At 42.7% G+C, this 23,250-nt stretch overlaps 1 protein-coding gene across 1 annotated transcript; it reads left to right on the top strand.

The window, feature by feature from the left end:
• Positions 1 to 6,508: 6,508 nt before the first annotated feature.
• Positions 6,509 to 22,654, top strand: MTFR2 (mitochondrial fission regulator 2). The gene is given in 9 exon segments (XM_008263555.5): positions 6,509 to 6,938; positions 8,289 to 8,405; positions 11,553 to 11,657; positions 12,103 to 12,215; positions 14,287 to 14,522; positions 16,952 to 17,261; positions 19,108 to 19,282; positions 21,952 to 21,982; positions 21,985 to 22,654. Coding segments are annotated over 8 exon segments (1,164 nt in total). The 5' UTR covers positions 6,509 to 6,938; positions 8,289 to 8,342; the 3' UTR covers positions 22,116 to 22,654.
• Positions 22,655 to 23,250: the final 596 nt, after the last annotated feature.

The raw sequence follows: 23,250 nt of genomic DNA on the forward strand, positions 1-23,250 counted from the left end.
AAGGAAACCAGTATGGTGTGGCTTCATAAATACTTGATAAAATTCCTCAACCTCTCTTTAGTGATTTCTGTTGCTTCCCTGGGGAAAATGGGAACTTTTACAGGTTGATAAGTTGCTAAGCCATTATTAAGAAAATGCAGGTATTCTAGATTTTTAGTGTAGTCTCCTCTTCTTGTTTTAATATGGCACTTTGTCAGTCATAATCCTAGGCTGGAAATTACTTCTTTTTCTAAAAATAAAGTGACTAGTTAATAACTAAATGTTGTAAATTTTTACCTTAGTCTTTATTCACTTGGAGTGAGATCTATATTTCTATACCACACTCTTTTAAATCACTTGAAACACACATTATACCATTTTCAACTTTTAAAGAAAACATTTTCATGGAAATTTATGTGCTAAGTCAAATTGACACGTTTTGACTCATATGAATTGGCAAATTATCCCTTAAAACTTTGCTGGAGAACTAAGATTGTGTGTGTGTGTGTGTGTGTGTGTGTGTGTGTGTGTGTGTGTGTGTATATAAAAGGATGTGTAAGATCATTGGTAGCTTAGCTATGCTGGGTAATGTTAATGTTATATACAAGTTTCCCATATAAAAGTATACTACTTTTGTTAATTAGTGACATTTATGCAACTTTTATTTTTCTCTGAGTTTCAACTGAAATGCCCTGGGATATAAAGATAACTTAGGTTTTCATATGGAACAGTATCCTTTGATATTCAGAGAGAGAAGTACAAAGGCCTAGTTCTGTTTATGAGGTTGCTAAGGGAAGACAGATGGAGAAAAACTTAAGTATCATGGGATTCTCTTTTAGTATTACATATTATATTAATATATAATTTTAACAAAATTAGAGTAATACCTGTCTTATATGTTTAAGGTTCTCAAATAGAACCTTTATTGTTAAGTTTGCATTTCAGAAGTCTAATTGTTCATTTTATTGAAGGAGATTCTGAAAGAACAGGTTTTCACTAATTTTTTCTGAACCCAGAAATACATGGAAGTTCGTTGGTACATTCCATCATCTGACTGGAAAGCCTTAGAGATTATGCTGATCTCCTCATGTTTCAGAAACACAGTAATGATTAGTGTGTATCACTTACCATGAATCCAGGACTGCACATTTAATTAGGGGTGCTAATTCTGAATATATTATTAACAGATTATGCCTTTGAAAAAAGTCATTGAGACAGTACTTTACTACACTACTATTAAGAAAGTTGCATAATGTGTCATAAAAAATACATAACGTGTCAATTACAATAGGAAAAATATTTTTCTATGGACATTTTAGGTCTTTTACAGCAGTAAACTTATTTGTAGCACATTTAAAATGCAGATAATATTGATTGCTTTTCTTTAAAAAATATTTGAGAAGCAGAACTCCCATATGCTGCTTTATTCCCAAGATGCTCATAATGGCTAGGGTTGGGCTGGGTCAAAGCCAAGAATCCATTCCAAGTCTCCCTTGTGTGTGGCAGAAATACCAGAATACCAGTGCCTCTCAGGGTATGCATTAGCAGGAAGATGGTTTCAGGAGCAGGAGATAGAACACAAGTACTCATGATGTGGGACACTGGTATTCTCATCAGCAACATAACTATTAGACCAAATGTCTTGCCTGCATAACTATTCTTGATCCCAAAACTCAAAAGACATGTTTCTTCTAGGTTTTCATTAAGATGTGAATTATGTTAGCAGTATTTCTAGAATCCAGTGTCTCAAATGACTGTTTCTTGTAAAGTTTTTTCTACAGACTGAGGGCATAATGCAGGCTATCACAGTTGTCAGAGGCCTCAAAAACAGTCTGACCTGAAAACAGTATTGCTCCTGCTATTAGGAATATCTAGCTAAGGAATTGGGTTGGGATACATATTTCTAAATACTATATAAGTATTTCTTGTAACTTTTAAGTTCTATCTTTCATTAGTGTAACATTTTAAGTCTGTGAACTAAGCACTGGAGCAGTGAAAAGAAAAGGCCTTATATGTTCTTTTCTCATTTTTATTTTTGATAATATATTTAGACCTTTTACCCTAATCTCTTTTGAATGAATTAGGCTACAAATAATTGGGGATAAATCACAAAACAGGATTATTTAGTACTCAAGATATATAACTTCATTTTAAAGTTTAACAAACCCTGAATGTCTTGCCATTGCCTGAACTTTAGTTGTGATGAACCATAGGAATTCCTTATAGCTGTATTTAGCCTTTTTCTTTTTCCTGTTCCTCATTCACTATCTTGAAATCTTACACCCTAACAGAAACATTCCAGATTTCTATTTGTACTGGTGCTTTTGAATGCAGCACATTGTTTTAGGCTAGGAACGCATTCCACTTGTGTCATGCTTTGCCAGAAAAATGCGAAGAGGAGAAAATAAAATACAGATTGCCATGAATAGAAAGACTGATAATTGCACAAGTTACTGCTGTGAGTTGTTTGGGTATACTATGTTTGATTTAACAGTATATACATATATTTAAGAATATTTGAAAGGGCAAGTGACAGATCTTCTCTCTGCTGATTTACTCCTCAGATGGCTGTAACAGCTGGGGCTGGGCCAGCTGAAGCCATGAGCCTGGAACTGCATGCAGGTCTCCCACATGGGTGGCTGGGGCCCAAGCACTTTAGTCATCTGCTTTCCTACGTGTATTAGTAGGGGGCTAAGTTGGAAGTTAAGCTCCTGGGACTCCAACTGGCACTCTGGTATGGCATGACAGTGTTGGAAGTAGTGGGGCTTAACCCATTGTGCCACAACTCTGGCCTCTGGTTTTTAAAATTTTTATTTCAAAGGCAGAGATCTCCGGACATCCACTAGTTCACTTCCGAAGAGCCTGCATCACCAGGGCTGGGTGGGCCAGGTAGAAGTTAGGAAATCAGTCCAGTCCCCAATGTGGATGGAGGAGAGACCCAAATACTTGATCCTATTGCCTCCCAGTGTTATGCATTAACTGGAATTAGGAACAGTGCTGGAACTTCCAGTGGCAGTCCAACGGGGGATATGGTCCTCCCAAATGCATTTTAATTAGCTTCTGTGCCAAATGTGCTCTCCAGCCATGTTTTAAGGGAAAACACAGGATATATTTAAAGGACAGAGATCTAACTAAGAGTTTGAGGTCTAATCTGAAATAGTGTGATGTAAATAGTTGGACAAGGTAAGTTAACAGTAAAAGATCGTTACTGAGATAGATTCTAATAGCAGTCTTCAAATAATTAAAGGGAAATTTCCAGAGAAGAAAAAGTAGTCAAATACAAGTCATATAGGACCTTGTCCACCCTCCTCATTTTAGCATATGCCATTGTTGGAGAACAGAAACAAAGTAGGTAAAAATCATAGGTACATAGACTTTAATTAGCTCAACACAGTAAGCTGATACTTGACAAGTAAATTTTAAAAGTAGAATAGGCAATGTGAATAGCAACATGTTTTTGTAGAGCCTTGCAGATTCTTCATAGCGTCTCAGAAAAGCTGTGCTACATGATGCTGAACTTTTTTTTGACAGGCAGAATGGACAGTGAGAGACAGAGAAAGGTCTTCCTTTGCTGTTGGTTCACCCTCCAGTGGCGGCCGCGGCCAGCGCTGGTCTTGGCTGTTGTATCTGGAGAGTGAACCAGTGGATAGGAGCTTACTGTGTCTTTCACTCTCTGCCTCACAAATAGCATGTGAAACAAACCTGGAAAGATATCCTAATACTTTTTTCTATGATTCAGGTTTTCATCAAATTTTGATTGATGAGTTAAGGTATCACTACTTATAAACATGAATATATCAGAAAAGCAGATTGCAGAATCAATGAAAAATTAAGAATAATAGGACCAGGGACCGGTGTCGTGGCATAGTGGGTAAAGCTGCCACCGCAGGGTCAACATCCCATATGTGCACCAGTTCGAGTCCTGGCTGTTCCACTTGCAGTCCAGCTCCCTGCTAATGGCCTGGGAAAGCAGCAGAAGATGGTCCAAGTCCTTGGGCCCCTGCAGCGAAGAGAGAAACCCAGAAGAAGCTCTTGGCTTTGGATCAGCCCAGTCTGGATGATGTGGCCATTTGGGGAATGAACCAGCAGATGGAAGAAATTTCTATCTCTTGCCCTTCAAATAAGTAAAGTAAAAATTATATATAATAATTATATAATATATAATATATATATATAATATAATAATTATATAATAATAGGACCAGAAAAATCAAGTGGCATTTCACCTTTATACTTTTAGGGTGGTTTAGCTGTAGCAAAATATTTTTGTTCAAAAATACTATGTAGCTGTAGACACATAAAAGCCTTTGGGTTTAAATACTAAGTATCATCTGGATATTTCTAAGGTTCAAAACAATCCTTAGGATTTAACAATCCTGTTAGGATTTAAACATTTGAAATTAATATTCATCACTATGAGTAGCAATTTATGGATACATAGTAGCTATAAATGTATAGGTAGTGCGTCCACTAAATCTTACTATCGCACTGAAAAGTAGAGATTTTAAGGATAATTTAAATTTAAATACCTTAACATTGAGAATAGTCTCAAATTTTTGAATAAATGTAAAGTTATAAGGAAGTTCTCAAAAAGGTCTAATTTTAAAAGCTGTAATTGGCAGATTGTTTAGTATATAGGTTCATATGTAGGCAGGGCAGAAGGGAAGAGGCACATGTTTATTTTTGAAATGTAAAAACTTAAAGTGAACTTTCTGGTCATGTGCATCCCAATTTGATCATCTTGCATGAGAGAAGCGCATTGTTCAGTTGGAGAGGCTATTGCTTGCTTTGGGAGAATGTTAAATCCTTCCTCATCACAATATAGTAATTTGAGTTCACCTAGATTTAGGGTCAGAGAGGTAAAGGGCAACTTGCAGAACACATGTTTGTAGCCTTTGTCCAAAGCAGTCCTTATCCTCCATTGAAAAACTATCTGGCATTATGGTGTACCGAGCTGAATAGAACACTTCTGAACTTGGGGGTCTGGAATGTAGTATATGAAGGTACTTGAAGAGAATAGCTGGCGCTATGGCATAGCAGGGCAAGCTGCTTCCTGTGACAGTGGCATGCCATATGGGCACCGGTTTGAGTCCTGCCTGCTCCAATTCTGATCCAGCTCCCTGCTAGTGCACCTAGGAAAGCAGCAGAAGATGGCTCAAGTACTTGGGCTCTTGCCACGCATTTGGGAGAACTGGAAGAATCTTCTGAATCCTGGCTTTGACCTGGCCTGGCCTTAGCTGTTGTGGCCATTTGGGGAGTGGACCAGTGGATGGAAGATCCACCCATCCCCATAACTCAGTCTTTTAAATTTTTGAAAAATTTATTTTCTAATTCTGTTTTTCAAAGATCTTTTGAAGCATCCTTATTAACTAGGTTTCAGAAATACATTTCTAGTGGTTCTGGAAAAATACTGGCAGCAAGATCGTAAAACTAAAAACCTGTAGACAGCATTTGCAGTAAACTCGATAAGCTGTTTTCCACAAGCCCCTAAATATCAGCCGTTAGAGACAAGTTACCGAGCAGCCTGCTGTTGGTTTCTATGAGGGGGGGAAGGAAGAAATGGCGTAGTAGTTGACCTAAGAGAGGAAGAGTCATGGGGAAAAAGATGAAATTTGGAGTTTTGTCCTTTTCGGTAGAGTACAAGGTATCCAAAGTGAGGACTAGAGCGTTTAGAAGAGATTACCCCCGTGAACTCAAAAGCACTGGTGCAGGTTCCCTGCTAGGAATGGCCCCACACTGCGGAGAAAATTACTGAAAGTATGAAGTTGAACAGGAGTCAGAAAATGAAGTAAACCAATTGGGGTGTGGGCATGCCAAGCTCTGTCTTAATGGTAAGGCCAAATGCATGCCCGTACTGCTTTTTTGACGTGCGTAGGATAATCCCTAGTTCTAGTAGTCCAACACTCGTTGAATGAATAAACGAGGTTGATCACAAAGAAGTCAGTCTACCTTTTATTTTGTGGCTCAGTAGAAGGCATTAAACTGGCAATGGTATGCCAATGCACCTCTTCGCTGAAATACAGGAATATGAAATTGTGTCTTATGAAACCATTAACCAGTCAGAACTGAAAATTAGACTAGGGGAGTGTCTGGCCCACATGCAGCAGCCTGGGTAACCAGGACGCAAGGAATGAATCCTGACAACTGCAAAGCTGCAAACCTCTCCAGGGCACCGCTTAGCTTCCGCGTCCTACCAGCGATTAGAAGATGTTCGCTGAACGACCGAAAAATAAATCGCGACCTGCCAAGGCAGTGAAGTTTGGGAGCACGGGGTCACTTCGGGTCGGATGTAGGGGGCGATACAGTGCGTGCAGAGCTGTGTGCGGTGCGAACTCGGAACGGCGGGCCCTGCTCTCCACGCAGAGGCCTGGGAGCGCTTGCAAGCGAACCGCCGCATCCTGCGCAGGAGTCAGCGTCCCCACCGCCGCATACTGTCCCGCCCACCAGCCATCTCTTGGCTTCTATTGGCTGCTTTGTGGAAAACCCGCCCTCTTGGGAGAAACTCATTAGCCTTCTGAGGCCTGTTCTAGTGCCGCGACTAGTCTGACGTTGTCCAATGACCAATCAGAAGCAGCGATCTTATGCCTGTCCAATGAGATCGGGCATGGGTTACGGCCCGCGGAGTTTGATTTTCCTCCAGGAACGCGGAAGTACGGGGCCATCCTGGGAGCGGGCGGCAGGTTAGCAGGTCGGGCGAGGACGTCCTTTCTCTCCCAAAGCTATCCCGGTTGATGCGGGCGCTGTGGGACCGAGTCGCCAGTGGGCCGCATACTCTCCGCGGAGGCAACCTTACTCCCTGTGCCCTGCAAGCCGAGGCTCGCAGGCGGACGCCGGTCGACAGCTGAGCGCTTCTGGAGGGAGCCGCGCGTTGTGCTGGGGTCGCGGATTCTGAGTCGGACTTCCACAACGCCCCTCTGCTTGACCTTCCCCAGCTCGCGGGAGGCTCGGCTCCGGGGAAGGTGAGCAGTGCTGCCCTGCGGGGCTTGGAGACCCCTCCCCCGCCCCCAAGGTGTGGCCAGAGCGAGTGACCCGACTGGGCTCTGGTCGCAGCCCGTTACTTACTAGCTGGTGACAGTCACATCCCTTAACTAGGGGTCGTGCATCTTATCTTTAAAATGAGCGAGCAGGGGTGGGCGGTACTCCGATGCGATTAAAAAAACAAACAAACAAACAAACAAAACTGTTGGCAAAGCTTTTTTTTTTTTTTTTTTTTTTTTTTTTAAGATTTTGTTTATTTATTTGAGAGGCAGAGTTACAGAGAGGGCAAAGCTTTGAGTCAGGCCCTTTGCTGCTCTCAGGGGTCGTCTGAACTGAGCCTTCTCCTGAGTCGCAGCCCAAGCGAGCTTCGCTGTTGCAAACTTGAAGCCTCCCTTGCTAGGTGTCCATTCTGTTGTTGATTAATATCTGTTAACTAGACCCATTTATTGTCTCAAATGTCCTATGAAATTTTAATGTAACAATAGGTCGGTTGACTTTTTTTTTTTTTTTTTTTTTAAGATTTATTGGGCCGGCGCTGTGGCTCACTTGGTTAATCCTCCAGCAGCGGCGCCGGCATCCCATATGGGCGCCGGGTTCTACTCCCGGTTGCTCCTCTTCCAGTCCAGCTCTCTGCTGTGGCCTGGGAAGGCAGTGAAAGATGGCCCAAGTGCTTGGGCCCTGCACCCGCATGGGAGACCAGGAGGAAGCACCTGGCTCCTGGCTTTGGATCGGTGCAGCGCCGGCCGTAGCGGCCATTTGCGGGGTGAACCAACAGAAGAAAGACCTTTCTCTGTCTCCCTCTCTCACTGTCTATAACTCTACCTGTCAAATAAAAAAAAAAAAAGATTTTATTTATTTATTTGAGAGGCAGAGTTACAGACAGAGAGAAAGGTCTTGCATCCTCTGGTTCACTTCCCAAATGGCTGTACTGATCAGAGCTGGGCCAATCCGAAGCCAGGAGCCAGGAGCTTCCTCTGGGTCTCCCACATGGGTGCAGGGCCCAAGCACTTGGGCCATCCTCCACTGCCTTTCCGGGCCACAGCAGAGAGCTGGACTGGAAAAGGAGCAACCGGGACTCAAACTGGCACCCGTATGGGATGCTAGCACTGCAGGTGGAGGATTAACCTGTGCCACAGCACAAGTCTCGACCTTTTCTTTATAATAATATTCCCCTCTTCCCTTGTCTCTCCTCCATTCTCTTTGGCTACCTTCAGTATACAGGTAGTGGTGTGATGTGGTGTGTCATGAAAGGGTACTTCCAGCTTATTTAGTACGAACGTATGTGGTAATTACTTGTCAAGAGTAATGTATTCTAAAATTTTTTCCCAAAGGCACCAAGACACTGATAATGTTTCCATGAATTTGCCTCACTATTCACGCCATCCATGTCTCTCATATTGCGTGTCTTAAGAGAGATGCTGGAATATTTTGGTGTTCCCATAGACCAGGTAAATGTCTTTTCATGGTTTTGAGTGAATCTGCTGTTTGTGGGTCTCATTTTGAAAACGATTTATATGTAAACATTTAAGGCAAAGTTGTTATTTCTCTTTAGATGAGAACAAAGGGGAGTTTACAATAGTATGGCTTTGATAGTTCAAGTTAGAAAGGGAGGTAAGATTCTTAAGAACCTGTTTCCCTGATAGGTTAAATGTCAACAGGAGATACAAAGGAAGGAAAATGGAGACGTGGTGATGGAAGTGGGGTGCTGGAGACTTCAGAGGTTGAGGGTTTCGTGTGGCCACGTACTGCAGAGTGTAACCTGTTAGAGGACATTGCAGAGTGCCTGTGAGGACCCAGGGGAAGTCAGCATGGATTTGTAGTTTTTTCTTTAAAGATTTATTTCTTTATCTAAGAGGCAGAGTTACAGAGAGGGAGAGGCACAGAGAGAGAAAAAGGTCTTCCAGCTGCTGGGTCACTCCCCAGATGGCTGCAACAGCCGCAGCTGTGCTGACCTCAAGCCAGGAGCCAGGAGCTGCTTCCGGGTCTCCCATGCGGGTGCAGGGGTCCAAGGACGTGGACCATCTTCTTCTGCTTTCCCAGGCCATAGCAGAGAGCTGGATCAGAAGTGGAGCAGCCGGGACTGGAACTGGTTGCTGGCACTGCAGGCGATGGCTTTACCTGCTAGACCACAGTACTGGCCCCCTGTAGTTTTTCTAAAGAGCTTTATTTTTTTTATTGTGTTTTCCTTTAGCTAAAAGTAGTTGGGCTAGTTTCTTCATCCACAAGATGGTAACACATAATACCAAAACAATGACCTGTTTTTGAATGGCAATGAGCATATCAATGAAATAATTAACCAGAAAGTCCATGTGAGCTAGCAAAATTGGTAAATCAAAAAGAAGTGGCTGGGCCAGGAACAGAGGAAAAGGAGGTGAAATTTTAAGAATGATGAAGATGGTCTGTGGCAATGAATGAGTTTTTCAACATCAAAGTGGCAGAGCAAGATATGAAATTACAACATAGGTACCCAACAGTTGGGAGACACTGTACAGAGCATAGCCCTTACTATAGTGATGCCTGTAGGCCTGTGGTTCTTAGCAGAGGTACACATACGAATGGTCTGTAAAACCCATTAAATATAAATGCTCAGGTCTCCAAAGATTCTAGTGTTAATAGATCTAGAATCTATGAACACTTGACTATACTATCCAATATGGCAGCTTCTGGCCTCAAAACCACTTTTAAGTACTTCAGATGTCTGAATTGCAATCTGCTATAGTTACAAATATACAAAGGATTAAATATTGAGTGCATGTTAAAATAATATATACATATCAAGTTAAATAAAATATAGTAAGAAACTTTTACCTTTCTTTTTTAAAATGACTTCAAAATTTAATTTACATATGACATATGTTATATTTCTTTTGGAGAGATCTGATGTGATATTAGTATACTGATGGTTAACTACTGCCCTGAAGGGTTCAAACAAAAATATAATCCTGTCTCTGTCCTCAGAATTCAGTGTAGTAGGGCAGAAATAGCTTCCACGGAAATACAGCCACATGTAGTTGGCTGTATGTGGTACTTATCAGACTAGTTTACAACTTAGTAGAGCTTAAGCAGCTGATAAGAATGGAAATAGAGGAGTGTGAATTGGATAGTCCACTAAACCAGCACTGGCACTACAGTTAGATTAGGGCTCACTATGCATTTGGGAAAATGCATGGGAGTTATCTCCTTTTTGGGATAATGAGGAAAAGAGCTTAACCTAAGAACAAGTGTTCTTGTTAATGACAAGTAAGAAATTAAGTTGGATAGATAGGGCCAAGTAGCAGAGAACCTCAAAGGGGTAATTTCAGAACAGATGTGGAATGCGTGGAATAGATATGTTATGGCTGCAGTGGTTGGGGCTGGGCCAAGCCAAAGTCAGAAGCTAGGAGCTTCTTCCAGGTCTCCCTCCTGGGTGCGAAGGCTCAGTTCTTTGGGCTATCTTCTGCTTTCCCAGACCCATTAGCAGGAAGCTGAATCGGAAGTGGAGCAGCCAGGTTAGCACCATTGAATTGGTGCTAATGTGGGATGCGAGAGTCACAATGTACCACATGCCAGCCCCCACATTTCACTTTTAACACGTTTTCAAGAACTGGCTTCCAGCAGATAATATTCCACTGTATGTAAATAATTTTTTCAGTTGCCTAGGATTCTATTTATTCCTCTTATTCATTTGTTCTTTAAAGGAGATTATATAAGTTTTCTCTGTATTACCTCATTGCTAGATAATTTGAAATTGCCAGTGTTTGGGCTAAAACATGGGATTTTTAGTGTGTGTGGGGGTGATTTTCCTGAGGTGGGGGGAAGTTTCCCAAGCTGTTTAGATATTATCAGAGATAGAACAAAACAAGTTGTGCTATCATGAAAGATCTTTTTTGGAATTTTATATGTTCATTCCAATTCCTTTTAAAATTTTCTTTTTAATATTTATTTTATTTATTTGAAACAGTTTCAGAGAGGTCTTCCATCCACTGGTTCACTTCCCAGATGGCTGCAACAGCCAGGGCTGGGTCAGGCCAAAGCCAGGAGCCAGGAGCCAGGAGCCTCTCCCAGGTCTCCAGTGTGGGTGTCAGGGCCATCTTCCACTGCTTTTTTTTTTTTTTTTTTTTTTTTTTTTAAGATTTACTTTATTTATTTGAAAGGTAGAGGTACAGAGAAGAGGGAGAGATAGAAAGATCTTCCATCTGCTGGTTCCTGCCCCAAATGACTGCAACAGCTGAGGCTGGGCCAGGCTGAAGCCAGGAGCTTCATCTGGGTCTCCCTTGTGGGTGCAGACGTGGGCCATCTTCCACTCCTTTCCCAGGTGCATTAGCAGGGAGCTGTTCAGAAGTGGAGCAGCCAGGACCCGAACTGGTGTCCATATGGGATGCCAGTATGGTAGGCAGTGGCTTTACCTGCTATGCCACCATGCCAGCCCCTATCTATACCCCCCCCCCTTTTTTTTAAGACAAATGTTAATAAAATTTAATTATTTGAGGAGGATACTTTATACCATTCTGTGTTTTCTTTTTAAAAATAAATGTTACTGCATAGTTTACATTTTTTCTGAGATGTATGACCATGCATATTCAGTATATTTTAAATAGTGCTTTATGTTTAAATAGATTTCAGTGATTTGGAAAAATAAAGATTATGGATCAGCTCGGAGTATTGTTCGTATTATTGGGAAAATGCTTCCTTTAGAACCTTGTCAAAGACCCAATTTTGAGGTAAGTCAATGGACGTGCATTGATTAAGCACTCTGTATAATATAATCCTTCATACTCCTAGGGATACGGGATAGAATAATCTAGAAGAAATGTTTCCTGCAAGCCAAAACCCTTTACTTCTGGAAATAAGTCACTGCATGTGTGTTTTTTATAGCTTTAGTTTCTTTAAATAACTGCATTCAGAGATGGGCAGGTGTGAGTAACACCTCAGGAGTTTATTGTGTGTTTATGATTGAGGAGAGTAGCCAGGGGAGAGAATATTGCTATATGCTTGGCTGCAGAATAACATTTTGCCCGATACTCTGGCTAATGGGTGCATGGTTTTCTACTCAATATCCTTCTCCCTCTTCCCTCCTTTGCACTGTGACCTTATTTAATGCATGAGCATGTGACTTCTCTCGACTCCTTGCAGAGCTCTGACTTAATTTATTTTTTTTTACTTTAGTTGATCCCGCTCTTGAACTCTGTAGACCCTGATAATGGTGGACCTAGGGTTCCATCTTTTGCTGATATTTTGTGTGTGGCAAATGATGAAGAAGCCAATTGTCTCAGATTTCGGTAATTTTAAGTGCTTATCTTGGGACGTGGGGTATAGCCTATAACCTGGATTCTTGCATGTGTTGAAGTTGGTTTTTACTCCTTGAGTCTTGTTCTGTCCACCTCTATATGGTTCTGTGTGTCCTGATATTATCTTCTTAATAAGGATGCCTGGTTATTTCTCTCTTTTTTTAAGATTTATTTATTTATAGAGTAGAGTTACAGACAGAGAGAGGGAGAGAGAGAGAGAAAGGTCTTCCATCTGCTGGTTCACTTCCCAAGTAGCTACATGGCAAGAGCTGTGCCAATCCAAAGCCAGGAAACAGGAGCTTCCTCCGGGACTTCCATGCGGGTACAGGGGCCCAAGCACTTGGGCCATATTTCACTGCTTTCCCAGGCCATAGCAGAGAGCTAGATGGGAAGGGGAGCAACTGGGACACGAACTGGTGCCCTTATGGGATGCTGGTGCCTCAGGTGGAGGCTTAGCCCACTATCCTACAGTGCCGGCCCCTGCTTCTCAGTTTTGTAAAACTGTTTTTTCTTAAGGCACATTTAACCATCCTAGGAAGAAGCAATTAGTAAAGGGATATTAGAAACTTTATGTTGATTCTGTTTTCTATACTAGCTACAAGATTTATTTTATATATTTAGTCAAATCTCAAGTAGTACTTACTGTACACCTGGCAATGTTAAATATATAGTTGGTGCTTTGGATATATGGGAATAATAACAGATTCAACCAATAACAGATTGAAAATATTCTGGGAAAAAAAAGATTCCAGTAAGTTCCAAAAAGCAAGATTTGAATTTGCTATACTCCATGTATCATGCTGATTCCACACATAACAAGTGGTGTGTCAGCATTGTATTGGGAATTGTAAGTACTCTAGAGATGATCTGAAGTATATAGGAAGATGAGTGAAGGTTATATGTGTTCAGTGAAAGAATCAGTCAGATTGAAAATCAAAGTTTAAGTGTATTTAGCTAATCAAATTGCAGATTTAACTCAACCTGTCAGTTGCCTGAGTTGGTTCTTCCACAAACTTGAGTGTAGTTACAGGTTTTATACTTTTCTCATAAAGTGGGTATATGCATTGAATCAAGTTCAAATAAGACAAAGTTATGTGTAGTTATCACATTGAAAATGGAAGAATACCTCATTAAAAATGGAAGAACACCTGGAAATAGTTCACAGATGTGATCACTGATTAAGGAGGTGCATTACATACCCACTCTCTATGGTGTGATCTCTATAGGTCATTAATCACTCTTCCCACCCACTTGCCCTAAGAGGGAAAGCTCACTTTTGTAAAGATTGATTTATTGATGAAGAGACAGTAGCTGTTTCTTTGGTTGGGGTTAGCATGTGTTGGGAGGTTGCTTCGGAGCATCTTCACTGCATGTCTCAGGCCTCTGGCTCTGCAGTCACAACCCCTCTTAGCTCACACATGCAGTGTAGACTATCTTATGTGAGGAACTTGAGCATCTGTGGATTTAGTGTCTCGGGGGGGGGGGGGGGGAGGGGTCCCAGAACAAATTTCCCCACAGATTCTGAGAGACAACTATTTCGAAACTTTGGATATGTTACACTGAAGGAATACCGACTTATGTGATAATTTATTCAGATACAGGCTATAAGCACAGTGAGAACCAGTTATTCACATAACGTGGCTAAACTTGTTATGTATAGTTTATCAATTTTCCAAATGATAGAAGATCATAAACTTACTCCTAACATAATTCTGAATATAGGGCCCTTCATACCTTATGTAGAATTTTTAAAGAATTTCTACTGTGATAAAAAGTAGAATAATTATAGGGTAATTATTTTTGTTCTGCAATCTAAAAGCAAAGCCCCCTTATCCCTTAATGTCCTTCCAGTGGAGGGTGTGTTCAGTTCCTTATATTGAGAACACAAAGCTAAATAAGATAGGTTCGTCTTCAGTGAATCTAGAGTTGCTCATAGGGAAAGAAGGTTACTCTGATTTTGCAGTATTTTGCTTTTCATGAAAAAATTGTTTTCCTTGTTTGATTGAAAATTTCCTTCCCACGTCCCCTCCGTCTCTCCCCATTTCTTCCTTCGATCCCACAGAAGTAGCATGTGGAAACATGGAGGAGAGGAGAAAACTGAATTTACCCGTCCTGTGCAACTAGTCGGGGATCCATTGCCACCTACTCGACGAGAACACAAACCAGTGAAACATGACCTGTCTGCAAATGAAGCTGCAGTAAAAAAAATAGCTGCCCTCGAAGAGGAACTTACTTTTCTTCGCTCTCAGATTGCTGCAATTGTGCAAATGCAGGAACTGAGAAACAGCACAAATTCTGGTAAGTCACATACTGGAATTTTTGTTTCTTAGGTGATGCTCATCTGGTTTTTAAATCAGTACAATTCTTTTATTAATTAATTGATTAACTAAGTTTATTTGAAAGGCAGAGAGACAGTGAGAGAGATCTTCCATCCACCAGTTCACTCCCCAAATGGCTGCAATGGCTAGAGCTGGACCAGACCAAAGCCAGGAGTCAGGAGCTTCCTCCAGGTCTCTCACGGGCCTTCAGAGGCCCAAGCACTTGGGGCATTATTTGCTGCTTTCCCAGGCATATTAGCAGGGAGTTGGATGGGAAGTGGAGCAGCCAGGACTGGAAACAGCACCCATATGGGATGCCATTGTCACAGGTGGCGACTTAACTCACTGTGCTACAATGCTGGCTCTGAATATATACAATGATAATATCTGGTGTTTATGGCTTTTGGTTTAAAGAAGAGCTAGTTATATTGTGAAGATTGTTTTTGTGTAAAAATGTCCCTTGTTTTCTAAATAAAATTTTCCAGTTCATCACAAAAGTGTTGGAGATGAAAGAATCCATTGGTTTGAAAAGAGGCATATAGGTTTGAGGCCTCATATATTTGTACTTTTAGTTACTGATGCTACCCTTCCACTGCATTCAGGTGAACAGTGTTTTCCAGATGATCCTTTTCTAAATTTTTAGAAATGCAACTTGCTACTTGCTTTAAACACACACACATAAATAGTACATACATAAGAGTATACTTCAAAAAGTTCATGGAAAGTGGAATTAAAAGATGTTACTTTTTGCTTTAAAAAATTTTGAAATCCATGCATATGTGCATGTGAGTATGTGTGAAATTTAAAGCAACATACTGAGTGAGTGCTTTTAACAATAGATTTAGCCAGCGCCGCAGCTCACTAGGCTAATCCTCTGTCTGTAGCGCCAGCACCCTGGGTTCTAGTCCCAGTTGGGGCACTGGTTCTGTCCCAGTTGCTCCTCTTCCAGTCCAGCTCTCTGCTGTGGCCTGGGAATGCAGTGGAGGATGGCCCAAGTGCGTGGGTCCTGCACCCGCATCGGAGACCAGGAGAAGCACCTGGCTCCTGGCTTTGGATTGGCACAGCACGCTGGCCGCAACGCGCCGGCCATAGTGGCCACTTGGGGGGTGAACCAACAGAAAAAGGAAGACCTTTCTCTCTCTCTCACTGTCTAACTCTACCTTTCAAAAAATAAAAATAATAATAAAAAAAACAATAGATTTGGATGTAAGGAGCTATGTGTAAATATGATTACTGGAGGCTGGCGTCATGGCTCACTTGGTTAATCTTCAGCCTGCAGCACCGGCATCCCATATGGGCACCGGGTTCTAGTCCAGGTTGCTCCTCTTCCAGTCCAGCTCTCTGTTGTGGCCCGAGAGGGCAGTTGAGGATGGCCCAAGGGCTTGGGCGCCTCCACCCGCATGGGAGACCAGGAAGAAGCACCTGGCTCCTGGCTTTGGATCGGCACAGTGCTGGCCATAGTGACCATTTGGGGAGTGAACCAACAGAAGGAAGACCTTTCTCTCTGTCTCTCTCTCTCACTGTCAAATAAAAAAAAAATGAATTTATAAGTTGACTTGATTCTTTTTTTATTTTAATATATATTTTTTTTGACAGGCAGAATTAGACAGTGAGAGACAGACAGAGAGAAAGGTCTTCCTTTTTCCATTGGTTCACCCCCCAAGTGGCCACTACGACTGGTGTGTTGCAGCCGGCGAACTGCACCGATCCGAAGCCAGGAGCCAGATGCTTCCTCCTGGTCTCCCAAGCGGGTGCAGGGCCCAAGGACCTGGGCCATCCTCCACTGCCTTCCCGGGCCACAGCAGAGAGCTGGACTGGAAGAGGGGCAACCGGGACAGAATCTGGCGCCCCAAATGGGACCAGAACCCGGTGTGCTGGCGCTGCAGGCAGAGGATTAGCCTAGTGAGCCGCGGCGCCGGCCTATTTATTTATTCTAAAGTCAGAGTTATACAGAGAGAGGAGAGGCAGAGAGAGAGAGAGAGGTCTTCCATCCATGGTCTCTCCTTAATTGGCTGAAACGGCCGGAGGTGCTCCTATCTGAAGCCAGGAGGCAGGAGCTTCCTCCGAGTCTCCCACGTGGGTGCAGAGGCCCAAGGACCTAGGCCATCTTCCACTGTTTTCCCAGGCCATAGAGAGAGCAGGATCGGAAGTGGAGCAGCCAGGTCTCGAACTGGCGCCCATATGGGTTGCTGGCACTGCAGGCCGGGGCATTAACCTGCTGTGCCACAGCACCAGCCCCTGACTTGATTCTTAAAGAATTTGCCAAGCAATTAGGACTTATTTTGCTTGCTGGCTAGCGTAGCACAGTGGTAGTAGGAATACTGTAATTGTTTCTGTTTTAGTCCTAATTAATGTTATATATCATTTTAGGGATAATTTTTCACTCTTTTAAACAATCTTTGTTTGTAGGTTCCTTTGACGTGAATGACAGGCCCAGTAGATTAGGACAAGCACCACCATCAGGAGCTGCTCAGTTTCCGGGTTTGATCCTTTCTTCCCCTCCTCCACCTCCACCGCTTCCCCCTCCATTTTCTCCTCTCCAGCCTTCGTGTTTCCCTCCCATCCAGCCAGAATCAGATGATATTTGTGACTCGGGAAATCCAGGTGCTAGTAAGACCAGTTATGGTCATCATTCAAAGAGCCAGAGAATGAAAGGTCTTCCAGACATGTTGGATGTTCTCAAGGATATGAACAAGGTCAAGCTTCGGGCTATTGAACGGTATGTTCTTGCAGCTTTGAGAAATGAACTGAAATTGTACCCCTTGGTTTTTAAGATTGTGTTCATGAAAAACACCGCACAATTTTGTCTTTCTCCTCCCCAGACAGAGATAATTACTTTCAGTTGTTGATTTTCCTTCTAGTGTCTTATCTCTTTATTTTTATTTTTTTTTTTTAAATATTTATTTATTTATTTATTTATTTTTTGACAGGCAGAGTAGACAGCGAGAGAGAGAGACAGAGAGAAAGGTCTTCCTTTGCCGTTGGTTCACCCTCCAATGGCCGCCGCGGCCAGCGCGCTGCGGCCAGCGCACCGCGCTGATCCGATGGCAGGAGTCAGGTGCTTCTTCTGGTCTCCCATGGGGTGCAGGGCCCAAGCACCTGGGCCATCCTCCACTGCACTCCCGGGCCACAGCAGAGAGCTGGCCTGGAAGAGGGGCAACCGGGACAGAATCCGGCGCCCCAACCGGGACTAGAACCCGGTGTGCTGGCGCTGCAAGGCGGAGGATTAGCCTAGTGAGCCGCGGCGCCGGCATCTCTTTATTTTTGAAACAGACTTTTGCTATTTCTCAGTATTTTAATTATATTTACTTTCCACCATAGAAGGTTAGGAATACAGTAGTTCCCCTTATTGATGGTCCTGTTTTCTTTTCTTTTTAGTTTTTTTTTTTTTAATTTTTAAAGATTTTATTTATTTATTTGAGAGGTAGAGTTACAGACAGTGAGAGGGAGAGACAGAGAGGAGGGTCTTCCTTCCGTTGTTCACTCCCCAGATGGCTGCAACAACCGGAGCTGCGCCGATCCAAAGCCAGGAACCAGGTGCTTCTTCCCCGTCTCCCATGTGGATGCAGGAGCCCAAGCACTTGGGACCATCTCCCACTGCTTTCCCAGGCAAAGAGCTGGATTGGAAGAGGGGCAGCCAGGACCAGAACCAGCACCCATATGGGATGCCGGCGCTGCAGGTGGAGGATTAACCTACTGCACCACGGTGCTGGCCCCGATGGTTCTGTTTTCTGTGGTTTCAGTAACTCAAAACCAACTGTGATCTGATAGTATCAAATGGAAAATTGCAGAAGCAAGTAGTTCATACATTTTAAATTGCAGGCCTTTCTGAGTTGCATGAAGAAATAGTAGGCATTCAATGGCAGTTGAATGAATGCATGACTATATGAGTGAGCAATTAGCCTATTGGTTTTCTTTTCATGAAGACTAGTCCTTTTTAAAATTCTTGGGGGCTAGCAATGTGTCGCAGTAGGTTAAGCGGCTGCCTGCGATGCTGGAATCCCATTTGGGTGCCAGTTCAAGTTCGGCTGCTCCTCTTCCAAGCCGGCTCCGCTAGTGTGCCTGGGAAAGCAGCAAAGGGTGGCCCAAGCACTTGGGCTCCTGCCACCTGTGCAGGGGACCTGGATTGAGTTCTAGGCTCCTAGTATCAGCCTGGCCCAGCCCTGGTAGTTGTGGCCGTTTGGGAACTAAACCAGCAGATGGAAGATACTTCTCTATACCTCCTTTTCTTGCTGTAACTCAGCCTTTCAAATAAATAAATCTTAAAAAATAATAATAAAAATTCTTACATATTTCTTCAGATTTCCCTACCTAGACAATTAGAAAATGAAAAGTAAAGATTTTCAGCACAGTGATATTAGGTAGCCCTAACCCACATGTTTTTGTGACTTTCTGAATCTTAATTCATGTGCCCTGGAGATTCCTTATTTCATGGCAACATTCTCTTGAAAAATAATGAGATTAACTAATTATATTATAAGATATTGTTCTTATATTTCTCTTGTGTTTGTCAATAAGGATCTAAAATTACATCAAAATTTCAATTTATTCAATTTTAAAATTAGGTCACCTGGTGGTAGACCCATTCACAAGAGGAAAAGACCGACTTCACAGTGGGACCCTGTGTCTTTAATATCACAAGCACTTAAGCAAAAATTTGCGTTCCAAGAAGATGATTCCTTTGAGAAAGAAAATAGATCTTGGGAGTCGTCGCCCTTTTCTAGTCCAGAAACTTCAAGGGTGAGGTATAATAATGTAAAAATAATGTTTAAGTTCTTTTCAAGTGGACTGTTTACTATAGAGCTTTGCATTCAAGTTTTCTTGAAGTTATTATGCAGAATGTGTTAGACGATTATGTTGCTGTTTCTGTGAATTTTATGTCCTCGTCTTTGCTTTTCACCTATTGTGAAGACTTGTGAAATAAAGCACTCGACTGATTTACACAGTCATCACGCGAGGGCCCGTGTTGTGGTGCTGCTTGGGCTGGCCGCGTTCCATACTGGAGGCTGGTTCAATTCCAGCCTGCTCTGCTGCTCATCCAGCTTTCTGCTAATGTGCCTGGAAAGGCGAAAGATTTGCCCAAGTTCTTGGGTCCCTGTCACCCGTGTGGGAGACCAGATGGAGTTTCTGACACCTGTCTTTGGCCAGGCCCAGCCCCAACTGTTGTGGGCATTTGGGAGGTGAACCAGAGGATAGGAGATCTCTTTCTCTCTGTTTCTCCCTCTTTCTTCCAAATAAATAAATCTTAGAAAAGAAAAGTACTCATGTTCAAGTTTATAAGTTTATCACAGGGGACTGGCACTGTGGCATAGGGGGTAAACGCTGCTGCCTGCAGTGCCAGCTTACCATATGGATGCTGGTTTGAATCCCGGCTGCTCCACTTCCGATCCAGCTCTCTGCTGTGGCCTGGGAAAGCAGTAGAGGATTGCGCAAGTCCTTGGGCCCCTGCACAGGTGTGGGAGACCTGGAGAAGCTCCTGGCTCCTGGCTTCGGATCAGCTCAGTTGCAGCCATTGTAGCCATTTGGGAAGTGAACCAGCAGATGGAAGACTTCTCTCTTCCCCTCTCTCTGTCTGCCTCTGCCTCTCTGTAACTCTGCCTTTCAAATAAATAAATAAATGTTAAAAAAAAAATGACAAACAAAAAACAAAAACCTCTACATGTTTAAAAAAAAAGATTTTATCACAGACAGGTGCTAATTAAAGGTTGCTGTCTTCAGGACCAACTGGGTGACTGAAACTTTGAGAGAACCAGCAAATAACTCTACATAGTTTTAACCATATTGAATCTAAGCATATCAAATGTGAATACTGTAGTCTTTTTCCCACATAAAAAGACATCGGATTATTTAGTTGAAAGGCATGTTAAACTCTGCTTTTTAATCTTAATTTTTTTTAAATTTATTTTTATTATTTATTTGAAAGAGTTACACAGAGCGAGGAGAGGCAGAGAGAGAGAGGTCTTTCATCCGATAGTTCATTCCCTAATTGGCCGCAACAGCTGGAGCTGCACCAATCTGAAGCCAGGAGCCAGGAGCTTCTTCTGGGTCTCCCATGCAGGTGCAGGGGCCCAAGGACTTGGGCCACCTTCTGCTGCTTTCCCAGGCCATAGCAGAGAACTGGATCAGAAGTGGAGCAGCTGGGTCTTGAACCGGCATCCATATGGGATGCTGGCGCTTCAGGCCAGGGCGTTAACCCACTGCTCCACAGCGCCCGCCCCTTTAATTTTTATTTATTTATTTGAAAGAGAGACAGAGAAAGATCTTTGGTCCACTGCTTCACTCCCCAGACACCTGCAACAGCCAGGGCTGGGCTAGGCTGAAGCCAGGAGCCTGGAACTCAGTCTTTCATGTTGGTGGCAGGGACCAAGGTACTTGAGCCATCACCTGCTGCCTCTCAGGGTATGCAGTAGCAGGAAGCCGGAATTAACAGAGTTGGGACTGGGACCCAGGCACTCTGATATGGGAGATGGGTATCCCACATAGCATCTTAGTTGCTGTCCCAATACTCACCCCAACTCTGCTTTTAAAATAGGAAATAAGATCATAATAATTGTTAATAATATTTATTGGATGTTTAACAGGACACACTTTATTTCAAGCAGTTCATCCTTAAGATTACTCCTTTTGTTGAAATCTCATTTCTTGAAATTTAGAAATAATTCTAATTTAGGGTGGTTTTCGCATCCTACAGTTTTGTTGCAGTAATAAGAATAAGGCTTGGGGGTTGGATGGGGTGGGTATTTGGTGTGGCATTTGGGGCCCTGCATCCCATATGGAGTACCTGGGTTCGAGTTCCGATGAAGCAGTCAGAATTGGAAGCACAGTTCCAGCTTCCCGTTAGTGCACAGCGCGGGAGACGGCGGAGATGGCTGCAGTGGTTGGTCCTTGCCGTTCACCTGCGAGACCCAGGTTGAGTGAGCCTAACAGTGCCCATAATCCCACATCTGAGGGGGAGAGCAGAGACTAGGATGTGGTTCATTACAATTATGGGATGTTCAAAATCATTAGTTATCCAGGTAAAACACACTATTTCCCAGGACAGTGCATCACTGAATTCCAACAATTATTTGGTGGTCAGGTGCTGTGTGTTCATTGTCTCTTAGCTCTTTGTTTCCATCTAACTATGAACATTTTAGAATATTTTCGTATATATTTTAGAGCGTCAACTTTCAGGCTGGACACATAGGGACTCAAAATTGTCGTCAACTCCCAGGCCATGTGGCTGGCTGGCTGGCTTTGTTGTGTCCTTAGCTTTGAGCATGTGTCTGACGTCTCACCAGTGCTCACATCACTGTTTTTTTGTTGAACGAATTCAGTCCAAAGTGTCATCTGCTACTTACCATGACATTCTTTTTTTTTTTTTTTTTGCCCTGGAATAAATTGCGTATTAAACATTCGCTTTATTTCAGTTTGGACATAACACTTCACAGTCAGAAGGGCAGGAGAGGAAGAACTGATACACACAAACGCTGTTGACCAAGGGACCGACAACAGGAGCTGTGTCCACACTCAGAAGGAAAGATCGTGGCAATGTGCCCGCATGCCTTTCGCCACATTGTTAGAGATCTGCTGAAGGAAATCAAGTGGAGTCTGTGCAGCGGGCTGTCACACGGCTGACGTCTGAGGAGCCTCGTCTCCAGCTGCGCAAGATCCAGCAGTGAGCGAGCTGCTGCTGATGGTTAGGGGTATGGACTTCTTCCATGTATGTGAATCTTGCTGAACGCTGAACACGTCCTTCTAATAATTTTCCCAATTTTAAGAGCCTTTGGATATTTTAAAAGTTGGTAATGATCTGGTTTGCTTGGTTTCTAGCAACTTGGAGATTTTCAGAGAAGATAAAATTGTAATTCTTTTGTTAAGATATTCCTAGTTTCAATCATATAGGTTAAGTTTTCTAAAACTTCTTCGAGAGATGATAAAGAAGTTATTTTTAAAAGCAGATTTTAACTGTTAAATACTGAAAGTAGAGATTCTAAAATTTAAAGTATTTAAAGAATCTTGACAAGTATTGCTGTATAAAAATGTATCATTTTTGTTTCCTTCATTCCTTAATACATTTATACTCTGTTCCTTTGTCAGTAGAGTGAAAATAAATGCACTCTTTGAACTTGATTGTGTTTGGAGCCATTCAAATCATGTTTTCCCACTACTTCATAACTTTGGAACTTTTCTGTGAGTGAGTTCTGTAGGTAGAGTTTCTTGGACGATAGAAACAAAACATGTAAATATACACAAGTGTTCTGTCTCTGCCTACAAACTAATGTGATGTGGGATTCCGTCTGTGCTCAGCTGGGAGCTTAGGTAAACACCTGAATGGACTCAGTACCCACCCATTGTACTTGGCCCTACACTGTCAGGTTGCCCAGGGTTTTCTTGTTGCTGTGGCGGAGGGGCGGCTGCCTCACCCACCTCCATTTCATTTTCTCACTGGCCACCTTCTCGTTAGGAGTGGCTGTGCGGCCATCATCTTAGGACCACAAGGAGTAGGCTTTCGTTCTGATGTGGCTGAGCTGATGAACCAATGCCAGCAAGGCCTCTCCAGACTTCTTATATAAGAGAAATTCAGAAAAATATGCATTGTGGGTTTTCTGAGACTTGCAGCCCAAATCATCAGTAATGATACAGCAAGTAGTGTAGTTTTCTTTTTTTTTAAAGATTTATTTTATTTATTTGAAAGAGATACAGGGAGAGGTAGAGATAGAGAGAGA

The sequence above is a fragment of the Oryctolagus cuniculus genome, chromosome 5 (genome assembly GCF_051225735.1).
Source record: "Oryctolagus cuniculus isolate XC-2025 breed Fujian yellow rabbit chromosome 5, ASM5122573v1, whole genome shotgun sequence".
Classification (NCBI taxonomy): Eukaryota; Metazoa; Chordata; class Mammalia; order Lagomorpha; family Leporidae; genus Oryctolagus; species Oryctolagus cuniculus.